Below are 19,403 nucleotides of genomic sequence, written 5' to 3'. Positions count from 1 at the left end.
ACCTGGACCGGATAGTATGCATCCTAGGGTTCTGAAGGAACTAAAAAATGAAATTTCTGATCTATTAGTTAAAATTTGTAACCTATCATTAAAATGATCCATTGTACCTGAAGACTGGAGGGTGGCCAATGTAACCCCAATATTTAAAAAAGGCTCCAGGGGTGATCATAGACCAATGAGCCTGACTTCAGTGCCGGGAAAAATAGTGGAAACTATTCTCAAGATCAAAATCGTAGAGCATATAGAAAGACATGATTTAATGGAACATAGTGAACATGGATTTACCCAAGGGAAGTCTTGCCTAACAAATCTGCTTCATTTTTTTGAAGGGGTTAATAAACATCTGGATAAAAGTGAACCAGTAGACGTAGTGTATTTGGATTTTCAGAAGGCGTTTGACAAAGTCCCTCATGAGAGGCTTCTACGAAAACTAAAAAGTCATGGGATAGGAGGTGATGTCCTTTCGTGGATTACCAGCTGGTTAAAAGACAGGAAACAGAGTAGGATTAAATGGTCAATTTTCTCAGTGGAAAAGGGGTACACAGTGGAGTGCCTCAGGGATCTGTACTTGGACCGGTGCTTTTCAATATATATATATAAATGATCTGGAAAGGAATACGACGAGTGAGGTAATCAAATTTGCAGATGATACAAAATTATTCAGAGTAGTTAAATCACAAGCAGACTGTGATACATTACAGGAGGACCTTGCAAGACTTGAAGATTGGGCATCCAAATGGCAGTTGAAATTTAATGTGGACAAGTGCAAGGTGTTGCATATAGGGAAAAATAACCATTGCTGTAGTTACACGATGTTAGGTTCCATATTAGGAGCTACCATCCAGGAAAAAGATGTAGGCATCATAGTGGATAATACTTTAAAATCGTTGGCTCAGTGTGCTGCAGCAGTCAAAAAAGCAAATAGAATGTTAGGAATTATTAGGAAGGGAATGGATAATAGAACGGAAAATGTCATAATGCCTCTATATCACTCCATGGTGAGACCACACCTTGAATACTGTGTACAATTCTGGTCGCCGCATCTCAAAGATATAGTTGCTATGGAGAAGGTACAGAGAAGGGCAACCAAAATGATAAAGAGGATGGAACAGCTTCCCTATGAGGAAAGGCTGAAGAGATTAGGGCTGTTCAGCTTGGAGAAGAGACGGCTGAGGGGAGATATGATAGAGGTCTTTAAGATCATGAGAGTTTTTGAACAAGTAGATGTGACTCGGTTATTTTCACTTTCGAATAATAGAAGGACTAGGGGGCATTCCATGAAGTTAGCAAGTAGCACATTTAAGACTAATCGGAGAAAATTCTTTTTCACTCAACGCACAATAAAGCTCTGGAATTTGTTGCCAGAGGATGTGATTAGTGCAGTTAGTGTAGCTGGTTTCAAAAAAGTTCTGGATAAGTTCTTGGAGGAGAAGTCCATTAATGGCTATTAATCAATTTTACTTAGGGAATAGCCACTGCTATTAATTGCATCAGTAGCATGGGATCTTCTTAGTGTTTGGGTAATTGCGAGGTTCTTGTGGCCTGGTTTTGGCCTGTGTTGGAAACAGGATGCTGGGCTTGATGGACCCTTGGTCTGACCCAGCATGGCAATTTCTTATGTTCTTATGAGCAGAACTCTCCAGGTCCCACCTGAGTTAAGGGGAACTTAAGTAGATCCCAGGAGTCTGGACTGAAATGGGTACGTACAGGGAAAGGGAAATTGGTTCTTACCTGCTAATTTTCATTCCTGTAATACTACAGATCAGTCCAGAGACCCACCCATTTTCCGGGGGGGAGAGTCCACCACTCATATTATTGCTTTGTATATAGTGCAGAGTTGTTGGAGGTTTTTCAATGCTGATCACTCATGTTATATTTGGGAAATGAGTTTTCCACTGTCTTTTTGGGCAGCTTTACCTTCTTCCGGCTCGTTGGAGGGAAGCGAGTTTGCTTAGAAGCTTCCTTATAAATTTATGGTGGTTTGCTGTCATCTTGGCTTGGGTACAGGGAGGCAAAACCCAGGAGTCTGGGATGATCTGTGGTACTACAGGAACGAAAATTAGCAGGTAAGAACCAATTTTCCTTCATATATTATCTCACAAAAGGATATCTTTGGTTTCCTCCAAGTTAGACACTATATGTAGATAATGTGAACCTTATGGCCCATGGGTGGGTGGTACTAATAGACTTGTTTGATATAGAAAGCCCAAGTAGACATAAAATATACCTGTTAACTCAAGGTGTTCAGACAGAGAATCTATCTGGCAAGCATGGACACAAGAACTCACTTTAAACTTGGACATAAAGAAGTTTATTTGTTGCTTTTCACAGGTTAACAAAATCACCAGGAGTCTTGATCTCTTAGCTTTTGATTTAAGGTTCAAGACAGGTATATTGTTGGTAGTGAGTGGAATGGGGAGGGGGTTGCTGGTTTGAACGGTGACTCTCCTAGTTTTCTTTGTAACTGTCTACATTTAATTTGCTCTGTTCTGGCAAACGTCTTTAGATATTGTCACTGTTAATTATAACAATACAAATATTTTGAATCTAAGAGGAAAATGAAGTGGCCTCTGATTCCGGGACTTGTTTTCCTGCTGTGCCCACTCTGTGGCCATGCAGGAAGCATTGTTTGTCCCTTGTGAACGGCTGGCGTGGAGTTTTACCTGTTTCTGGTAATGGGATCTGTCTGTCTCTAGGTTTGCCTGTCTGTCGACCACCCGCAGAAGATCTTGCTCATGGGTGAGGCTCTGGATATGGGAACCTGCAAAGCCAAGAAGAAGAATGGCGATCCCTGCACACAGATTGTCAACCTGGTCAGTCTCGTCTTCCTGAAATTACAGAACTTTGGGGAACGCCTCCTGCAGGCAGTGTCCTGTCTCACGATGAGACACCTGTGCTCACTTACTGCGCACTGCGGACGTGCTCGGTGCTTCCGTCTGTCCCGAGGGGCGACCTGAGCAGAGCACTGATGGAAGATGCTGTGTCCTTTGCACAAGTGCTCTACTTTATCTGTTGGCTTGAGCTGAGGGGATTTTCATCATTCCAGTCTGTGACTAGAGTATCGTACAGGGTCTATAACACTGCAAGGATACAGCAGTAATTAAATCAGTCTGTAATTAAGGCTTTTTCAGTGTTCCTTAAAAGTGGGAATGCAGAGGCAACAGATCTGTGTCTTGTACCTGGCAATTCGATGAATTGGTTCAGAGAGCGGCAGTAATACCTGGGTGCCATTCCTAATATTCTTTCATGTTTGAAATATACAGATTTGCATATTTTGGGTTTCTTTGGAGGTAGCAATGCATCAGGATGGCATTTTCCGTTCATCTGCAGGTGGGAGAGTTGGGGGGGTGGGGAGTTCCTGCTAAATGTAAAATCAGTATTGTACAGTAGTTAAAATGTTTATAGTCTTAGTGCAGTTTGCTTCTGCTTTACTGTATAGTTTCCTTTTCCCTGCTAGAAATTGCAAACTAGCAGATGACTTGTGCACCAGGGATGCAAGCTTCTCACTGTGATCTATTGTTTTGGCTTTCTTCCCTCAGGATGACTGTGAATATTGTCAGTTCCACGTGCGAGCACAGTATAAGAAACTTAGTGCTAAGCGAGCGGATCTCCAGTCGAGTTATTCTGGCCGTGCTCCAAAGAGGAGCAGCCTGAAGGCCAGGCTGTGCCAGGAAGGCTTTCACTACGGAGGGTTGTCATCCATGGCTTATGCAGCCTCAGTGTAAGTAACCAGCAGCGCAGCATTTGCAGATGTGTTGCTAGGCTGCACTGACCTTTTATTTGTTACCCTGGAAAGTTTTGCTTCTCCCCATGCAACTCTCTCCAGGGCCTCAGTTTTGTGGCTGTTTTCTGCCCTACAGTCAGTGATCCTGGTCCTGCTGACGCTGAGCAAGATTCAACTTCAGACAGAAATAAATTGCCTGATCTTAGATTCCCTGTACGTACCCGGATCAGTCCAGACAGTGGGTTATGTCCCCCTTCCAGCAGATGGAGACTGAGAAAAACTCGTAGGGCACCCTCTGTGCCCTCTTCAGTATTCTGACTCCAGCAGATGCGAGTGTTAGAACCTGCGGTTCCCCCTCTTTACTTTTATAGATAGAATATTAGCCTTTCTATTTTCTCTTTTGCTCTTGTTCTTTCTGAGGATGGATCAAGTTTAATACAAAAAAAAAAAAGGGAAAACACTTAGTTGCAGCTCTCAATGCTTGAGCACTAAGAAACTTGCAGGCAGAACTGTCTCCATTTCTACCTTGTATGGGTCTGGTGGGTAAGTTCTCATTTCTCCACAGATTTTAAATATTTTAGGATTCTTTGGGGTAAACTTGGTGGTCCAACCTCTCCCCCTTTACCAACGCCTAGCTGCCCTGAGAAGCCGCATTCTTCAGGGCAGTTTCAGTTGATGCGCGTCATTCCCTGTATGTTAAGAAAATATATGTTAAGAAACGCTGTTTAATGTAACGCCTTTATTTCGACAGTTATTGTTCTATGTAAACCGACCTGATTCGATACTTGTATTGAGAATGTCGGTATATAAAAATCCGAAATAAATAAATAAATAAATAAATTCCTCTGCTCGAAGGAAATTTAGTTTGTCTTCTCTTGCAGTGCAGCTGCAGCTCCTAAGAAGACAGTTCAGACAACCCTGACCAACCTGGTGGTGAGAGGAGCAGAGGCTATTGCACTAGAAGCTAAGCAGAAAATTGGTAATTTTTACTGTTCAAATAAACCGGTGCAGAAAATTGATATATTCAGTTGTGTATATTTTGCAATAAATAGAAAAGTGCATGTATGATTTTTCTTCTATATCTTGCTATTCTGCACTTACCAGGAAAAAAAACAGCACATAAAATATAAAAAGTACTTTGCAGAATAGAAATTAGGTCCTGGTGAATTTCTGGCTTCCAAGCCACTTGGCACTAAAGATCCAAGTCCTGGATGTTGCATTCTATCATTATATATAGGACACCAGAGAGTCATGGTACAGCTTTCTTCCAGGCATCACCGCAGGAAGAAAAGATACTGAGAGCAGCAGCTCACAATTCTTAGACTGAGAATGTGTCCTGAAATCTCGAAGAGACTCTGCTAGGCTGTGCCTGTCAGAAGCAGAAGATCCTTAGAGCTGCCCTCTAATGTCCAGACCTGGGATCGGCTCTTTCATTTTCTCTCTCCTCCAACAGTTGTCACTGGTTTTCTCCTGCTCAGAGACTCTTCTGTATTGTCCTTCAGCTGCAGGGAGGAAGAGGGAGTTACAGTGTTCGGAAGAATTCAAGGATCTGATGGACCTGCCAACCCCTGGGGCACTAAACCTTAAAAAGCATCTCACCAAGTCTTCAGCACCAGGTATGTCTCACTGAAGTGAACAAAATGTACCACATCAGAAGCAAAGCACTGCGCTAAGCACAGAGATGATTTTTTTTTTATGTATATGTGATTAAAATGTATTTTCATTTAATTTTTCTTGAATGGAAAAATTAAAATAAGTAGAAAACATCAGGAATTCTTTCCCCCTGGAGAAGGGAGTCATGGTTGCTGCTTAAGGGGGGGGGTCCTCTAGTAGCTGGTCTTGGGGCCCATGATTTCAGGGTTCCGGAAGGAGCCCTGGTGCAAGACTCTTGACCCAGCACTATTACTGCAATGATCAGAGTAGGTATGCTGTGCATGGGAGTATTAAAAGAAAGGGAAAATCTCTGAGTGAATGTGAAAGAAGGTTCATGGAACCAGGGCTGCCACTGAGCTGGAAATACAAAAGGAGAGGAAACTGCGGAGTCAAAAGAAAACAATTCTTTTCCTTGTGTGTTTAGCCCATTTCTAAAGGTGTGTGCCTCTTTAAACTAGAACAGTCGAGATTGACTACACCCTACTAGAATCACCACATGCGCATTTTCGTGCACCTGTTCTTACCTGTTAATTTTCGTTCCTGTAGTACCACGGATCAGTCCAGACGCCCTTCCCTGTGTCTCTTTTCTTACTGTCCACTCGAAGCTTGTTATTGCAGATTTTCAGCAGTCGATTCTTCATTTTTCCTACTGAATACCAGACGATTACACCGGAAGCCTTGGTTGTTGAGGACCAAGTATATGCAAGAGCGCTTAGTTCTACCATGTTCTTTACCATGTTATTGGGTTGCTCAATTGAGCTTTTTGGTTACTTGCTTGATCCTATTTACGTTTGTTGTTTTCTGCTTTGACAATGGTTATACTGAAGGGCTGCAGGGTAGGCTCTGTCCTCATATAGGATACCCTTTCAGTTTTGGTCTGCCTCCATCTGTTGGACAGGAGGCTCAGCCCATGGTCTGGACTGATCCGTGGTACTACAGGAATGAAAATTAACAGGTAAGAACTAATTTTCCTGTCTGACAAACGAAAAGCATTAGTCACTTCCAAGTACCGCAGAAGTATCCGGCAGACATCCAGTCTCCTCAAGTCATGAGCCTGAGGAGAATTCCGATCTAAATCTGGAAAAGCCTGTAACTCAACTGACTGGTTTACGTGAAACGCCGATACCACCTTCGGCATAAAAGATGGCACCGTCCTAAGCGAAACCCCAGAATCCGAGATCCACAAGAACTGTTCTCTGCAGCACAACGCTTGAATCTCAGATATTCGTCTGGCCGAACAGATGGCCACAAGGAACACTGCCTTGAGTGTTAAATCTTTCAACGTAGCCCGCTTGATAGACTCAAAGGGAGGACCGCAGAGCCTACGGAGAACCAAGTTCAAACTCCACGAAGGACACACTGAACGCACCGGCAGGTATAAATGTTTCGCTACCTGAACCCGGAGCGAGCTATACGCCAGTCCCTTCTTTAACCCTTCCTGCAAGAATGTGAGAATGTGCACAATGGTGGCCTGGCACGGGGACACCTTCAGTCCGCTGCACCATGAATCAAAAACCTTCCATACTCGAACATAAGTGAGAGAAGTAGAAGTCTTCCGTGTGCGCAGCAGAGTAGAGATAACCGCATCCCGATACCCCTTCTTTCTCAACTGCCGCTTCTCATAAGCCAAGCCGCTAGACAAAAGCAAGCCACCTGATTGAAAAATACTGGACCCTGTCGAAGAAAATTCGGAAGGCGACCGAGATGCAAGGGACAGTCGACCGCTAGTTTGATCAGAACGGCGAAACACAGCCTCCGTGGCCATTCCAGAGCTACGAGAATCACCGGTCCACGGTGGGACTCTATTTGCCTCAAGACTTTTCCCACCAACGGCCAAGGAGGAAACACATAGAGTAGCACGTCGCAGGGCCACACGGGTCCCTCCTGCGACTGAAGAAACGAGCTGGCTTTGCGTTCAGCCGAGTAGCCATCAAATCCAGCTGGGGTATTCCCCACCGGTGAATCAAGAGCCGCATTGCCTCCTCGGACAGCTCCCACTCTCTGGGGTCTAGCCGCTGGCGACTGAGAAATTCTGCCTGAACGTTGTCCACTCCGGCTATGTGAGACGCTGCCAACCGGACCAGATGGCATTCTGCCTAGACCATCAACTCGTCTGCCTCTGTGGTGACTAGACAACGTTCTTCTTTGTCTCACTTTCTCAGACATAATTGATTTGTTATAGTTGTCGAGTTACCTTTCTTTTTCTGGCTTCTTCATCTTCCTAGTTCCATTACCCTTGTTTTATTGTAACTTTTTGCTGCTTCTTCTATGTTAAGGTTATTGTTACTACCCCCGGTTCCTTGTAAACCGATATGATATGATCTGTATCATGAATGTCGGTATAAAAAAGTACTAAATAAATAAATGTACGCCACAGTTGTCGCATTTTCGGATAGAACCCTCACCGACTGATGCCAAACAAGCGGGAGAAAACTGCGCATCGCTAGACGACCCGCCCTCGTCTCCAACCAATTTATGGACCACTTGGACTCCTGAGCTGTCCATTGCCCCTGTGCCGATTGCGACTGACAGACTGCCCCTCAACCAGAAAGGCTGGCATCCGTAGTCACAATTATCCACTGGTGATTCTCTAGGTCCATCCCCTGCTGTAAGTGACTGGAAACTAACCACCAATCAAGACTGGTCCTGGCGGAATCCAGGAGGAGCAAGGGTAAATGGAACTCTTCGGACTTGGGGTCCCAGCGGAAAACAACTCCCTCTGCAAAGGTCTCATATGAGCCAACGCCCAGGGGACTAACTCCAGAGTAGACTCCATAAAGCCAAGAACTTGTAAATAGTCCCACATCTTGGGCAAAGGTAGAGCCAAAAGACGGTACACCTGAGACATCAGCTTGAGCATTCTGGCCTGTGGATGAAAAACCTTGCCCACAATCATGTCGAAACAGGCTCCCAGGAATTGCAACCCCTGACTCTTCGTGAAATTGATTACCCATCCGAGTGAGTGGAGACTATGCAACACTGACCAAATTGCCACTTTGCAAAGATTCTCCGACTTCGCCTGAATGAGCCAGTCGACAAATAGGGGTGAACCAATATCCCCTCTCGTCTGAGGGCCGCTGCCACTACCACCATCACCTTGGTGAATACGCGAGGAGCCGTCACCAAACTGAACGGAAGTGCCCGAAATTGGTAATGCTCACCCATGACCATGAACTGCAGAAACCTCCAATGACTCTTGGATTCCTATGTGCAGGTAAGCCTCCGTCAGATCCAAAGAGGCCAAAAATTTGCCTTTGTGGACGGCCGCAATGTCAGACCTCAGTGTGTCCATGCGAAACGAGGTACCCGAAGCGCTCTGTTGACCTTCTTTAAATCTAATATCGAATGGAAGGAGCCCTCCTTGGGCACCACGAAGTAAAACGAGTATCTGCCAGTCCGACATTCATCCGGCAGGACCCGGACAATCGCTCCCAGAGCCTTCAAGCGAACCAAGGTCTGGAGTACCACCTGCTGCTTTGCCCAGGACCCACAAGAAGACACCAAGAACAGATCCCGTAGTGGGCGAGCAAAATCCAAAGTGTAACCGTGTTCTATGATGTCTAAAACACACTGATCTGAAGTAATCTTGACCCATTCCTCGTGAAACAGAGAGAGGCGACCTATCTCCTCTGGAATGGAGGAATGGGCCGGCGCACCTTCATTGGTTAGACTTTTTTGCGGAGAATCCTTGGGAGGCTCCGTCACGAGGAGGCCGTCTACCACGAAAGGAATGAGCCCAAGGCTGGGACCGCGCCGACACTTATCGCGGAGGAAAGGATGGGGCCCTACCCGCACAAAAAACGGCGCTGACCCCGAAACGAGCCGAAGGGGCGAGAAGACCTGGGCTTATCCTCCGGGAGCTTGTAAACCTTATTGTCCCCTAAGGACTTAATTAGGTGCTCCAGGTCATCACCAAACAGCTTTCCTTTATATGGGAGTGAGTCCAGCTGAGACTTAGACGAGACGTCAACTGACCAGTTGTGAAACCAAAGGAGCCTCCTTGCCGACACCGCTGAGGCCATCGTGCGCGAAGATATACATAGGAGATCATACAAAGCATCCGCCGTATAAGCTACTGCCGCCTCCATACGGTCTGTCTGTTCCGCCTCCGCCGTGGGAAGCTCCTGGTTTGTGAGCAACTGCTGCACCCGTCTAAGAGTTGCTCTCTGTATGAGACTACTACACACGGCCGCCCTGACGCCTAGTGCCGATACCTCAAAAATCCTTTTGAGAAGAACCTCCAGCTTCCTATCCTGGAGTTCCTTAAGAGCTGCCACTCCCGTCACAGGAATGGTTGTGCGCTTAGCGATCACTGAGACGGCCGCATCCACCTTAGGAATCTTAAGCAGATCCAAGGACTCCTCCGGAAGTAGATAAAGCTTTTCCATGGCTCTACTAACTTGCAGGCTGGCTTCAGGCGCATCCCATTCCTGAGTCATAAGCTACAAAAGCATCGAGTGAAAGGGAAAGGTTCTAGGGGGAGCCCGAAGACCCGACAAGACCGGATCCCCTGAGGAAGACTCTGCCACGGGCTGCAGCGCCTGAATATTGAGTTCCGGTAGCACATGAGGGATCAAGGGGTCCAGCTCCTCTTTGCGAAATAACCAGAGCACCCGCTGGTCATCCCCTTCAACCGGGGTGGCATTGTCAACCTCATCGCCCATAGGAGGATCCTGAGGATCTGGATCTGGCTGGACAGGGAATGGTGGCACCACAGTGTCAGGAACTTTGAGGTGGCTGTACCCTAGGGGCCCCTGTATCCTCTGTAGGCCTAGGAAGCTTTGCAGGTGGAAGCTCCTGCAAATTCCAATCTGCCTCTGCCTCCATGTAAGCTTTGTGCAACAATAATACAAATTGAGCGGAAAAGGGGTACTGCCGCTTTAAGGCCCCCCCCACCCGGAGATAAGGTGGGACGAGGCGGGAAGTCAACACCCAAATCGCGAGGCCTTTCAGGGCTTATATTATGAGGAGAAAGTCACAGAGGGGAGTCCACGCCCCCGGAGCCAAGCACAGCATCAAGCCCTGAATCGGGCAAAATGGCCGCTGTTCTCGCCTCTGATTGCAAGCAGGGAGATTTTTCTCTAACCCTCGTGATCATTTATTTATTTATTTATTTATTTAGAATTTTTGTATGCCGACATTCTCGATACAAATATCAAATCAGGTCGGTTTCCATAGAACAAAACTGTCGCGGTTAAGGCGTTACATTAAACAGAGTTTCTGAACATAAGAACATAAATATTAAATAGACAACAATAACTCGTCAAAATAATGTGAATAAATGTAGGGAATAGCTAAAAAAGAGGGTAGGCTAAATTGGGATATACAGGTAACAGAGAACAGTGTTGATGGGCATAAACATGAGTAATGCATGAGCTAAAGAACTAATGCATCAACAAAGGAGTCTTTCAAACAAGTGGGCTGTCCAGATAAGGCGTAATCGGGCCTTGAGGGGGTATGGGCGGTCATGGAACTTATAGTGGACTATTTTGCTCTTTGACCGGTGTCGGAGTGTTCCTGCGATTCTGGATAGGCTTGCCGGAAGAGCCACGATTTTAGGTTTTTCTTAAATGTTAGATGACATGTCTCTTGGCATAGATCCGGCGGTAATGAGTTCCAGAGGGTGGGCCCAGCTGTGGAGAGTGCTCGTTTTGTTAGTGAAGTTTTGATCGGGGGAGCATATAAGGAACCTTTGTAATTGTATCTGATAGGTCTTTGTGATGTGTGAGGGCGGAGTTGCGAGTTTAGATTTAGGTGGGCGATGCCCATAATATCCTTGTGGATCATTGATAATGTCTTGAAAGTAATTCTGGCTTTTATAGGAAGCCAGTGAAGGCTGTGAAGAATTGGTGTGATGTGGGCTCTTTTATTTGGTTGGTGAGTAACCTCGCCGCATGTAAGGGATGGCCGCTTGCCCGTACCTGGTAACTGAGAAGGGCCTTCCCCCCCGGGGATGCAATGCGAGCAAAGTCCCTCTCGAGAGCCGCGCTGCCAGCTCTCCACAGGCAGAGCAACACACACCCCCCCCCCCCCGGCGGCATGGCCGTCCGAGCTGGCACAGAAAAGAAATCGCCGGGTAAGCAATTACCCCCTCCGGAGACCCAGGAGATTACAACCGGCTATGTTTGAAGAACTTTTAAATGCTCCTTTTTTTTTTTTAAACTTTTAATGCCGGCAAACCAGGGGAATGACATGTCCCTGGGCTCTTAACAGAGGAATGAAACTTCTCTGTATCTTTAGGGGGAGGGACCGGTCCACCGGTAAATCCCCCCTACTCACCGGGCTGAGGCACCAAAATTCTCCGGGAAATTAGGCTGAGGGCACCTGGCCCAGCCTTGCCTGCTACCAAGTGGGGGAAGACCACCCCCTTGGGAGGTCTGCAGCCGACTGCTTGCTGACTGACCGTATTAAACTCTAAACCTACTGCTTTTTTTTTTTTTTTTTTTTTTTAAGTAACAGTTGATCTAGCCAAAGGTAACTAGGGATACAAAGAATAATCCCTCACACTAATAAAAGATCAAAAATTTGTAAAAGGATCAGAACCGCAGGTTATGCCATCCTTCATCTGCTGGAGTCAGAGAAATACTGAGGGATCGCAGGTGGCACACTGGGTTATCAGGGGGTGCCTTCAGCTTTTTTCTCTGATTCCATCTGCTGGAAGGGAGGCTTAACCCAGCGGTCTGGACTGATCCTGGTACGTTCAGAAAACTTGATCTAATTAGGCCTGAAAAGATGCTTCTGTAAATTATTGCACAAGAAACACAAGTACGTGTTTAAGACACAGCAAATTTTAAAGGTTGATTAGTAGACTGAAGACTTGCTGCAATCTTCTCACATAATGCCGAACCATCAGGAACAATTAGAATAAACAAGGCAGATACAAAGAGAGAGAGGGAAGCTGTGATGAGTCAGAGGTGACAGTCTGTAAACATTTGAAAACTTCCTGTAATATTGTAATGTGCTTGCACATCTCAAATACCTGCCTTTATTCTCCCTACTGTATACACTCCCCTAGAGAAGTGAACTCAGAACCTTGCATGTCATCACTAATATATGACTTTCAATTTCTGAAAATTTTACCCCCACCCTATTCAGATTTACTCCACATATAGTCACACCGTAGAACAGCTGGTAGCATGTGCGCTCTTTCCACTCATCCTGATTCATCTTCTGATGCACTTTCACTTCTATATGTACTGTTTCTATTTCTGTCTGTACTTACCTGGCTTAGGAGCCATGAACTGCAAAATTTGGCACCTGGATTTCATCGGGAGCAGCTGTTCCTCTGCTGTGCCATAAATAAATAAAAATAATTGTGGGACAGCTTTGTAGCACACTTATGTTTCTAATAAACCTGTTCTAAATTGCTGAAAATATAGCAAACCTATCAACTCTTAGTTTCTGAGCAGAAAGACACTCAGAAATTATTTTCTGGGAATGACCAATGAGAAGAGATAATGGAAAAATAAGCACACGATAAGTGGCCCAAAACCAGAATGACAATCATAAAAAAGTAATCTATATATGTGACAGAGAATCTAAGCCATGAGATGCCACAGGCTGATACTGGATGTCAGCATAACATTTAAATAGTACTGTACAAGCTCATGTGCACGAAAACCTGTTCTTGGCAGTAAAGAGGCTCAAAAATACTATGACAAAAAAAAAGTGATCTCTGTGTAGCAGAGGTTGTTAGCCATGAGATACCACAAGCTGACACCAAATGTCATCATAATACAGGAAAATGGTACAATACAAATGCACATGCATGAAAAGATGCACTTGGCGGTTCTAGAGTGTTTCAATATATTTTTTTTTAATTTAAAATTTTATTGAATGGTACAGCAAAACACAAGCACAATAAAAGCCTGTCATACATTCAACTTAGATTTTCAAAAAGAAAAGAATTCCCTCTCCCCCATCCCACTTCCAATTATAATAAACCCAGGCATACTCAGGAGTAAAACAAACATAACATCTTGAAATACAACCCCTCTGGATCCCAGGTTTCCAAAAACAGGTAGTGGGATACAACAGACGAATGAAAAAAGAATACGATGGCCCAAAATTCAAAGCAATAGCTTCAACACCCATGCAAGAATCAGAAGACATCCGATGAGCTAAAATTTACAGAAGAAAAATTGTTAAAGCCAGGACAGGTTAAGGAAGAGAAGACTAAGATGGAGACTGAGATGCTCGCCACTTTGCATAAGGCTCCCAAATCTTCCAAAAAGAAGACATTTGATTATGAAGAGAAGCCGTAAGAAACACCATTCGATAATGGGTGCTTAATCTATGAAGAACATCTAAAATAGAGGGGACTGACTTGTTTCCAGAAAGCAGCCAGTACACAACGAGCCACTATGTATGCTTGGTAGCAAAATCTTTGCTGATATTTATCCAGTTCCCTAATCAGGATATTGAGCAAAACATGGCAGGCATCCAGCGCAACTTTTTTGCCCACAGTCCGTGAAATTCAGTCTGTGACTTGTTTCCATAAATCCAAGACAGATGTGCATTTCCACCAAATGTGAAAACAATTACCAACATGCCCACACTTTCTCCAACATGTATCCTCCACAGCGGGGTACATAGCATGCAGTTTTGCTGGAGTCAGATACCAACGAAACAGCTTATAGTAGTTCTCCTGCAATGAGGTTGAGAGAGAGCATTTACTTGCATGTAAGAAAGCTAAATCCCATTCATCTATACTCAAGGCTGCCCCTAAATCTGTCTCCCAGGCATGGATATTTTTAAATATGTAGTAATTTCTTGTTAAGCAAGTTATATATTTTAGAACTCATACCCTGAAATTTGTCCACATTATTATAATAATGTTCAAACAGAGATTTATCCCTCTGTAGTGCAAAGTCAGATACTAGAAGGACACAAAATATCGCACTTGGGCAAAAGCAGAGTAGTTCGTAGAGCTGAGATTATACTTATCATAAATGCCCTGTGATATAATACTGCCCTTAAAAAGAAGATATTCAAAACAAGTAGCACCACGTAACTTCCACGACTTGAAAGGGCCACCTAATCTACGGGGAAAGTAACATTATGAAAAGGATGAGACAAGTAGAAGTAACTCCCCTTACCCACCAATTTGGACTTCCATTGAGAACAGGCCCTCATAGTGTTAGATAAAGTAAAGGGGAAACACTGCAGTGCTCTCCAAGTAGATCTAGGTCGCCATAGGAGAGCAGATAGGGGCATTAAGCCAACCATTGATTGCTCAATTGTCATCCATTGTTTTATAGAATTCTTCCTATAAATATCCAGCAGAGTTCTTAAGTTGGGAAGTGGAAAATACCAGTGTATATTAGGGACCCCCAATTCCCCGCACACCTTAGGTTGGGAGAGTACCAATCTCGACACTCTCGAGGGTCGGCGTTTCCAAATAATCATACACCTTTTTCAGCCAGTTGCACAGGATAGCCGTCAAGATATAAATTGGCAGTGTTATGAAAAAATATAATAAACGAGGAAGTATATTCATTTTTATGATTGCAATATGCCCCAACCAGTAGAATCTATCTCTATGCCATCTATCTAGATCTACGTCAATTTCCTTTAATAAAGGGACATAATTCAATGAAAATAAGTCTGATATGCATGGGCCAATACAAACTCCTAAATATTTAAGGGAAGTCTTGGCCCATTTAAAGGGAAATTATGACCTCAACAAACGAGCTTGTGGAGCTGGCAGATTAACATTTAAAATGTCTGACTTAATTAACCTTAAAGCCAGCAACTGCAATAAATTAATCTCGTTCGGCAACTATTCCTGCTAGTGTGTCCAGGATTGGTTAGGGTGACCATAATATTAGTGAATAGTGATAGCTTATACTGTAGATACCCTACTCTCACCCCTTCAATCTGGGAGGATAGGTGCACTTTAGCAGCAAAAGGTTCAAGAAACAAAGCAAAGAGTAATGGGGACAGAGGGCAACCTTGCCTCATACCTCTCCCCACCTCAAAACGTTCCCCATAGGCCTCATTTACTTTCATACATGCCTGAGGTGTGTCATAAAGACTCATAATCCAGTGTAGAAAGAAGTATCCAAAACACATCTTCACCAATAGTTTAAAAAGGAATGACCAATGCACCATATCAAACCCTTTTTCAGCGTCGAGAGAGAGCAACAGGGAAGGAACATGCTCTCTATGGACCCACCAAAGGAGATCAACAACTTTACGGACATTGTCAGCAGCCATGCAGTTTGGAATGAATCCAGCTTGATCTGTGTGAACCAAATCAGGAATAACTCGATTCAATCTCTCGGCCAGAACCCTAGCCAGGATCTTGAGATCAAGGTTAACTAGCGAAATTGGCCAATAGGAGCCACACAGAGATGGATCACTGGCCAGGCTTCGCAATGATTGATATGCCAGCAATGTCAGAGGCTTTCGAGATGGATCCCCCGTCCCTTTTATAGTTAAACAGTTCCGTTAGAGGAGCTACTGAAATATGGGAGTACTTATAATAGGCACTGGAGAAACCATCAAGGCCCTGTGATTTGCTCGATTTCAGAGTTTTTATAACCTGTAAGACCTCGAGAGCACTGATTGGCCTGCCCAAAAGTTGCCTTTGCTCGCAGGAAAGAGATGGCAACGGAACCGCACATAAGTCTATAGCTGCACCATCTGCGCTCATATCCTTTTCATATAGAGAGGCTTAAAACTAAGAGAAACCTGTCTGATATACTTTGTCGAGGTACAGACTTCATTTTGAGACTTTTTAATTTTATCTGTGGAGCTTTGAACATGCAGGGCCTTCAATCTCCTGGCTAAATACCACTCGTCCTTATCGCCTCCTTCAAAGTGAGCTTGTTTGGTAAGCTCCAGATGATGAACAATGAGATTGTCCTCCAGGGACTGAAACTCTGATCTCGCCATCATCAGTTGCCTAAAAACAGATGTGGACTGAGTTTGCATTTGCAGCCGAGATTATTCAGTTATTTTGTCTAGTAGACAATTCTGCTGTTTCTCTCCTACTTGTTATATAGTCAATATTTATTCAGTTATTTGAGATTATAAGCACACTTGAATAAGTAGGTTTTTAGATGTTTTTTAAATTCTCCAGAATTATGAGTTAATCTGATGTAATCTGGTATGGAGTTCCATAGTCGTGGGCCTGCGACTGAAAAGGCTCTATCTCGTGTCATGTTGAGTCTTGCATTTTTCACTGACGGTATTTCTAATATACATTTATCAAGCGATTGTAATTGCCTTGGTGGCTTATAAATTCTAAGCAAGGAACAAAGCCACACAGAATTTACGTTATATAGTAGACCATGGATTATTGTCAGGATTTTATAGGAAATTCGATAAGATATTGGGAGCCAATGAAGTTGAAGTAAAATCGGTGATATGTGATCTTTGCGTGGTATGTTATATAATCTACGCGCTGTAGCGTTTTGAATCAATTGAAGTGGTCGAATGGTGGAATTGGGGAGACCTAAGTACAAAGCATTACAGTAATCTAAACTCGAGAGAACTAGCGCTTGAACTACCGATCGAAAATCTGATGAAAATAAAAGCGGTTTCAGATTCTTCAACATATGAAGTTTGAAAAATAATTTTTTAACTATTGTAGATATGTTGTTTGTTAATTTTGAATCAATAATCGTTCCTAAGTTATTTGCATGAGTTTTGATTGGTATTGACGTGTTTTCAAAAGTAAAGGTTTTTGGTGGCTGGAGCATAGAATCAGGAACTGAGGAAAGAAAAATAAGTTCTGTTTTTGATGCATTTAATTTCAATCTGTTATGTGACATCCATAACTTTTATTGTTGAAAGGTATAATTGTAGCAATTGGAATGTTTGAGACCATGAATCGGTATACGGTACTATGAATTGTCTTATGTCAGCGCACATTACCCTATTCTGCAAAAGCTTGTCAATTAAAAAATAATCAATGCAAGAATAAGACTTATGAGGTGAGGAATAAAAAGTATAGGTGCACGATTTTGGGTTTCGCTGCCTGAAATATCTACCAGACTCCACTGAGTCGTCATAGTAGAGAGCATGTTCCTTAACTTCTTCAGTGGTCTAGGTGCCTGAGAAGAGGTAGCAAGATTTGGACACCTGATAAAATTAGTCCCCACCAAGCAATAGGAATCCTTCTAATGGTTCATTGGGTATCCCCAGGGAACGTGTAGAGGACAGTTGATCACTATTGGGTGCATAAATAGTAACAAGAAATGTCACTGACGTTTAGACCCAGACGAACACCTGGGCTCTGTTCTCCTTTGAGTCTTTCCAGTCTCTTATCTTATCCCCTAGTTTGAGGAGAGTGTACCGAGCACTGGATGTGACTCTCTCTGAGTTGACGGCAGCAGCAGTGGAGGAACTCTGGCAACCACGTGCGGCAGCCAAAGTAAATGAATCAGCTGCCTGTATTAAATCAACTTCTCCTTTCTCCTGTACTTTTTCTATAGAGGGAGCTGGACCATTGAATCAAGTTCATTTATGTCTGCCCCTTCTCTCCCTTTGTTTTAAAATTTGATAGACTGGTACGGCTTTTAGTGATGCCCTAGTTCTTTTGACCTTATTAATCCTCTCCATGTCTGCTATCGCCTGCCCTATGGAGACCAGTGTGCCATACAACATTTTTGCTAATAGAAACATAAAAACATAACGGCAGAAAAAAATGATGTGGCCCATCCAGTCTGCCCATCCATGCAATTAATTTAGCATTATAATTCTCCTCACTTCCTTAGAGATTCTCTGTATTTCTCCCATGTTTTCTTGAATTCACAGGTATTCCTTGGACTTGAAAATGCTGGGGAAACTCTAGGATGGATTTGATACAGGGGATTCTGCCCTGGAGACAGTGGGATGGACATAACTGAATTCTGTAGTGCCCTTCTAGATCTCTCTTTCATCATTAAATTTTAGGACATGGCCTGGACTTAGAACCAGTGAAGGTAGCTCAGATATGAATTGACACAGGTGGCTGTGAATTTGAATTGTATCTGGCCCTCTCAGGTCTTGCAGTAACCTTTGTATCTGTGCTGTTTTATTCAGGGACTGCAGGGAAGCCGGTGCCTGCTTTTCAGTCTATATCTGCATCAGTGCTTCTTAAACAGCAGAAACAGCAAACGTTGGAGGCCAGAAAGAAAAGATCAGAGGAGATTCAGAGGCGGTAAGAATCCCTCCTATTTAGTAGATGCCGATCTAATATGCAGATTTCATAGCCAGAACTAAAAGCACTTCTGTTTTGGGTCTTTCTCTTAAGGTTCCTTCAAAGCCCAGAGAACGGGGAACTCCCAGGTCTGTCTGCTCTGGGGCAACCTGCCCTTCAGTCCCCGAGGCCTGGGGCTGAATTCCCTAAGGGGCAGGATGAAGCAGTACCACAGACACCCAAACTTGGCCGAGGCTTCTCCAATGACGAGGATGTGCTCTTTTTTGACAATTCTCTGTCTCCCGCACTGAAGTTAAGTACCTCAGCAGAAGCCAAAAAGGTGAACATCTTTATAACCTCTTGGATCTGAAGGGTATGAAGCTATTGCTCTTACTGAAAAAGTGTCACCTTTCCTTCATGTCTATCGCTATTCCCTTCATTCTGCAAAATCTCAGCTTCCACTGCCTGGGGCTACTTAATTGTCATGTTGGGCAAGTGATTACAGTAGTGTGTAGTGGTCTCCTTGTGGACATTACATTGAAAGCCTCAGTTAATGCAGCAGCGATCAAAAATGCAAATAGAATGTTAGGAAATATTCAGAAAGAAATGGAGAGCAAAGCTTTGAAATATTCCAAGTATAGATTTATGGTACAACCACGCCTTCAGTATTGCCTTCAGTTCTGATGCTCCATCTCAAAAAAGATATTGCGGAGCTAGAAAAGGTTCTTCGTCATCCAGTGATGGTGGCTGTTGCCTGTTACAGGGGCTTCGCTCAGGGAGCAAAGTCACCAGGGACCATCTAGTACTTGTTCCCTGTACGTACCCAGATCAGTCCAGACAGTGGGTTGAGCCTCCTGTCCAGAAGAGGGAGACAGAGAAAAACTGAAAAGGTATCCT

At 44.0% G+C, this 19,403-nt stretch overlaps 1 protein-coding gene across 1 annotated transcript in view; it reads left to right on the top strand.

Annotated features, from left to right (window-relative positions):
* MCM10 (minichromosome maintenance 10 replication initiation factor) overlaps positions 1-19,403 on the top strand; it is a 108,120-nt gene that overhangs the window by 41,421 nt on the left and 47,296 nt on the right. The window contains exons 9-14 of the mRNA XM_029615867.1: positions 2,697-2,813; positions 3,540-3,721; positions 4,606-4,703; positions 5,227-5,340; positions 18,410-18,527; positions 18,621-18,846. Of these exons, the coding sequence (XP_029471727.1) occupies positions 2,697-2,813; positions 3,540-3,721; positions 4,606-4,703; positions 5,227-5,340; positions 18,410-18,527; positions 18,621-18,846 (855 nt within the window). The remainder of the gene's footprint in view (positions 1-2,696; positions 2,814-3,539; positions 3,722-4,605; positions 4,704-5,226; positions 5,341-18,409; positions 18,528-18,620; positions 18,847-19,403) is intronic.

This window comes from Rhinatrema bivittatum, chromosome 9, assembly GCF_901001135.1.
Source record: "Rhinatrema bivittatum chromosome 9, aRhiBiv1.1, whole genome shotgun sequence".
NCBI classification, from domain to species: domain Eukaryota; kingdom Metazoa; phylum Chordata; class Amphibia; order Gymnophiona; family Rhinatrematidae; genus Rhinatrema; species Rhinatrema bivittatum.
The sequence above is the reverse complement of the archived record's forward strand: the minus strand, read 5'-3'. Positions and strand labels throughout refer to the sequence as shown.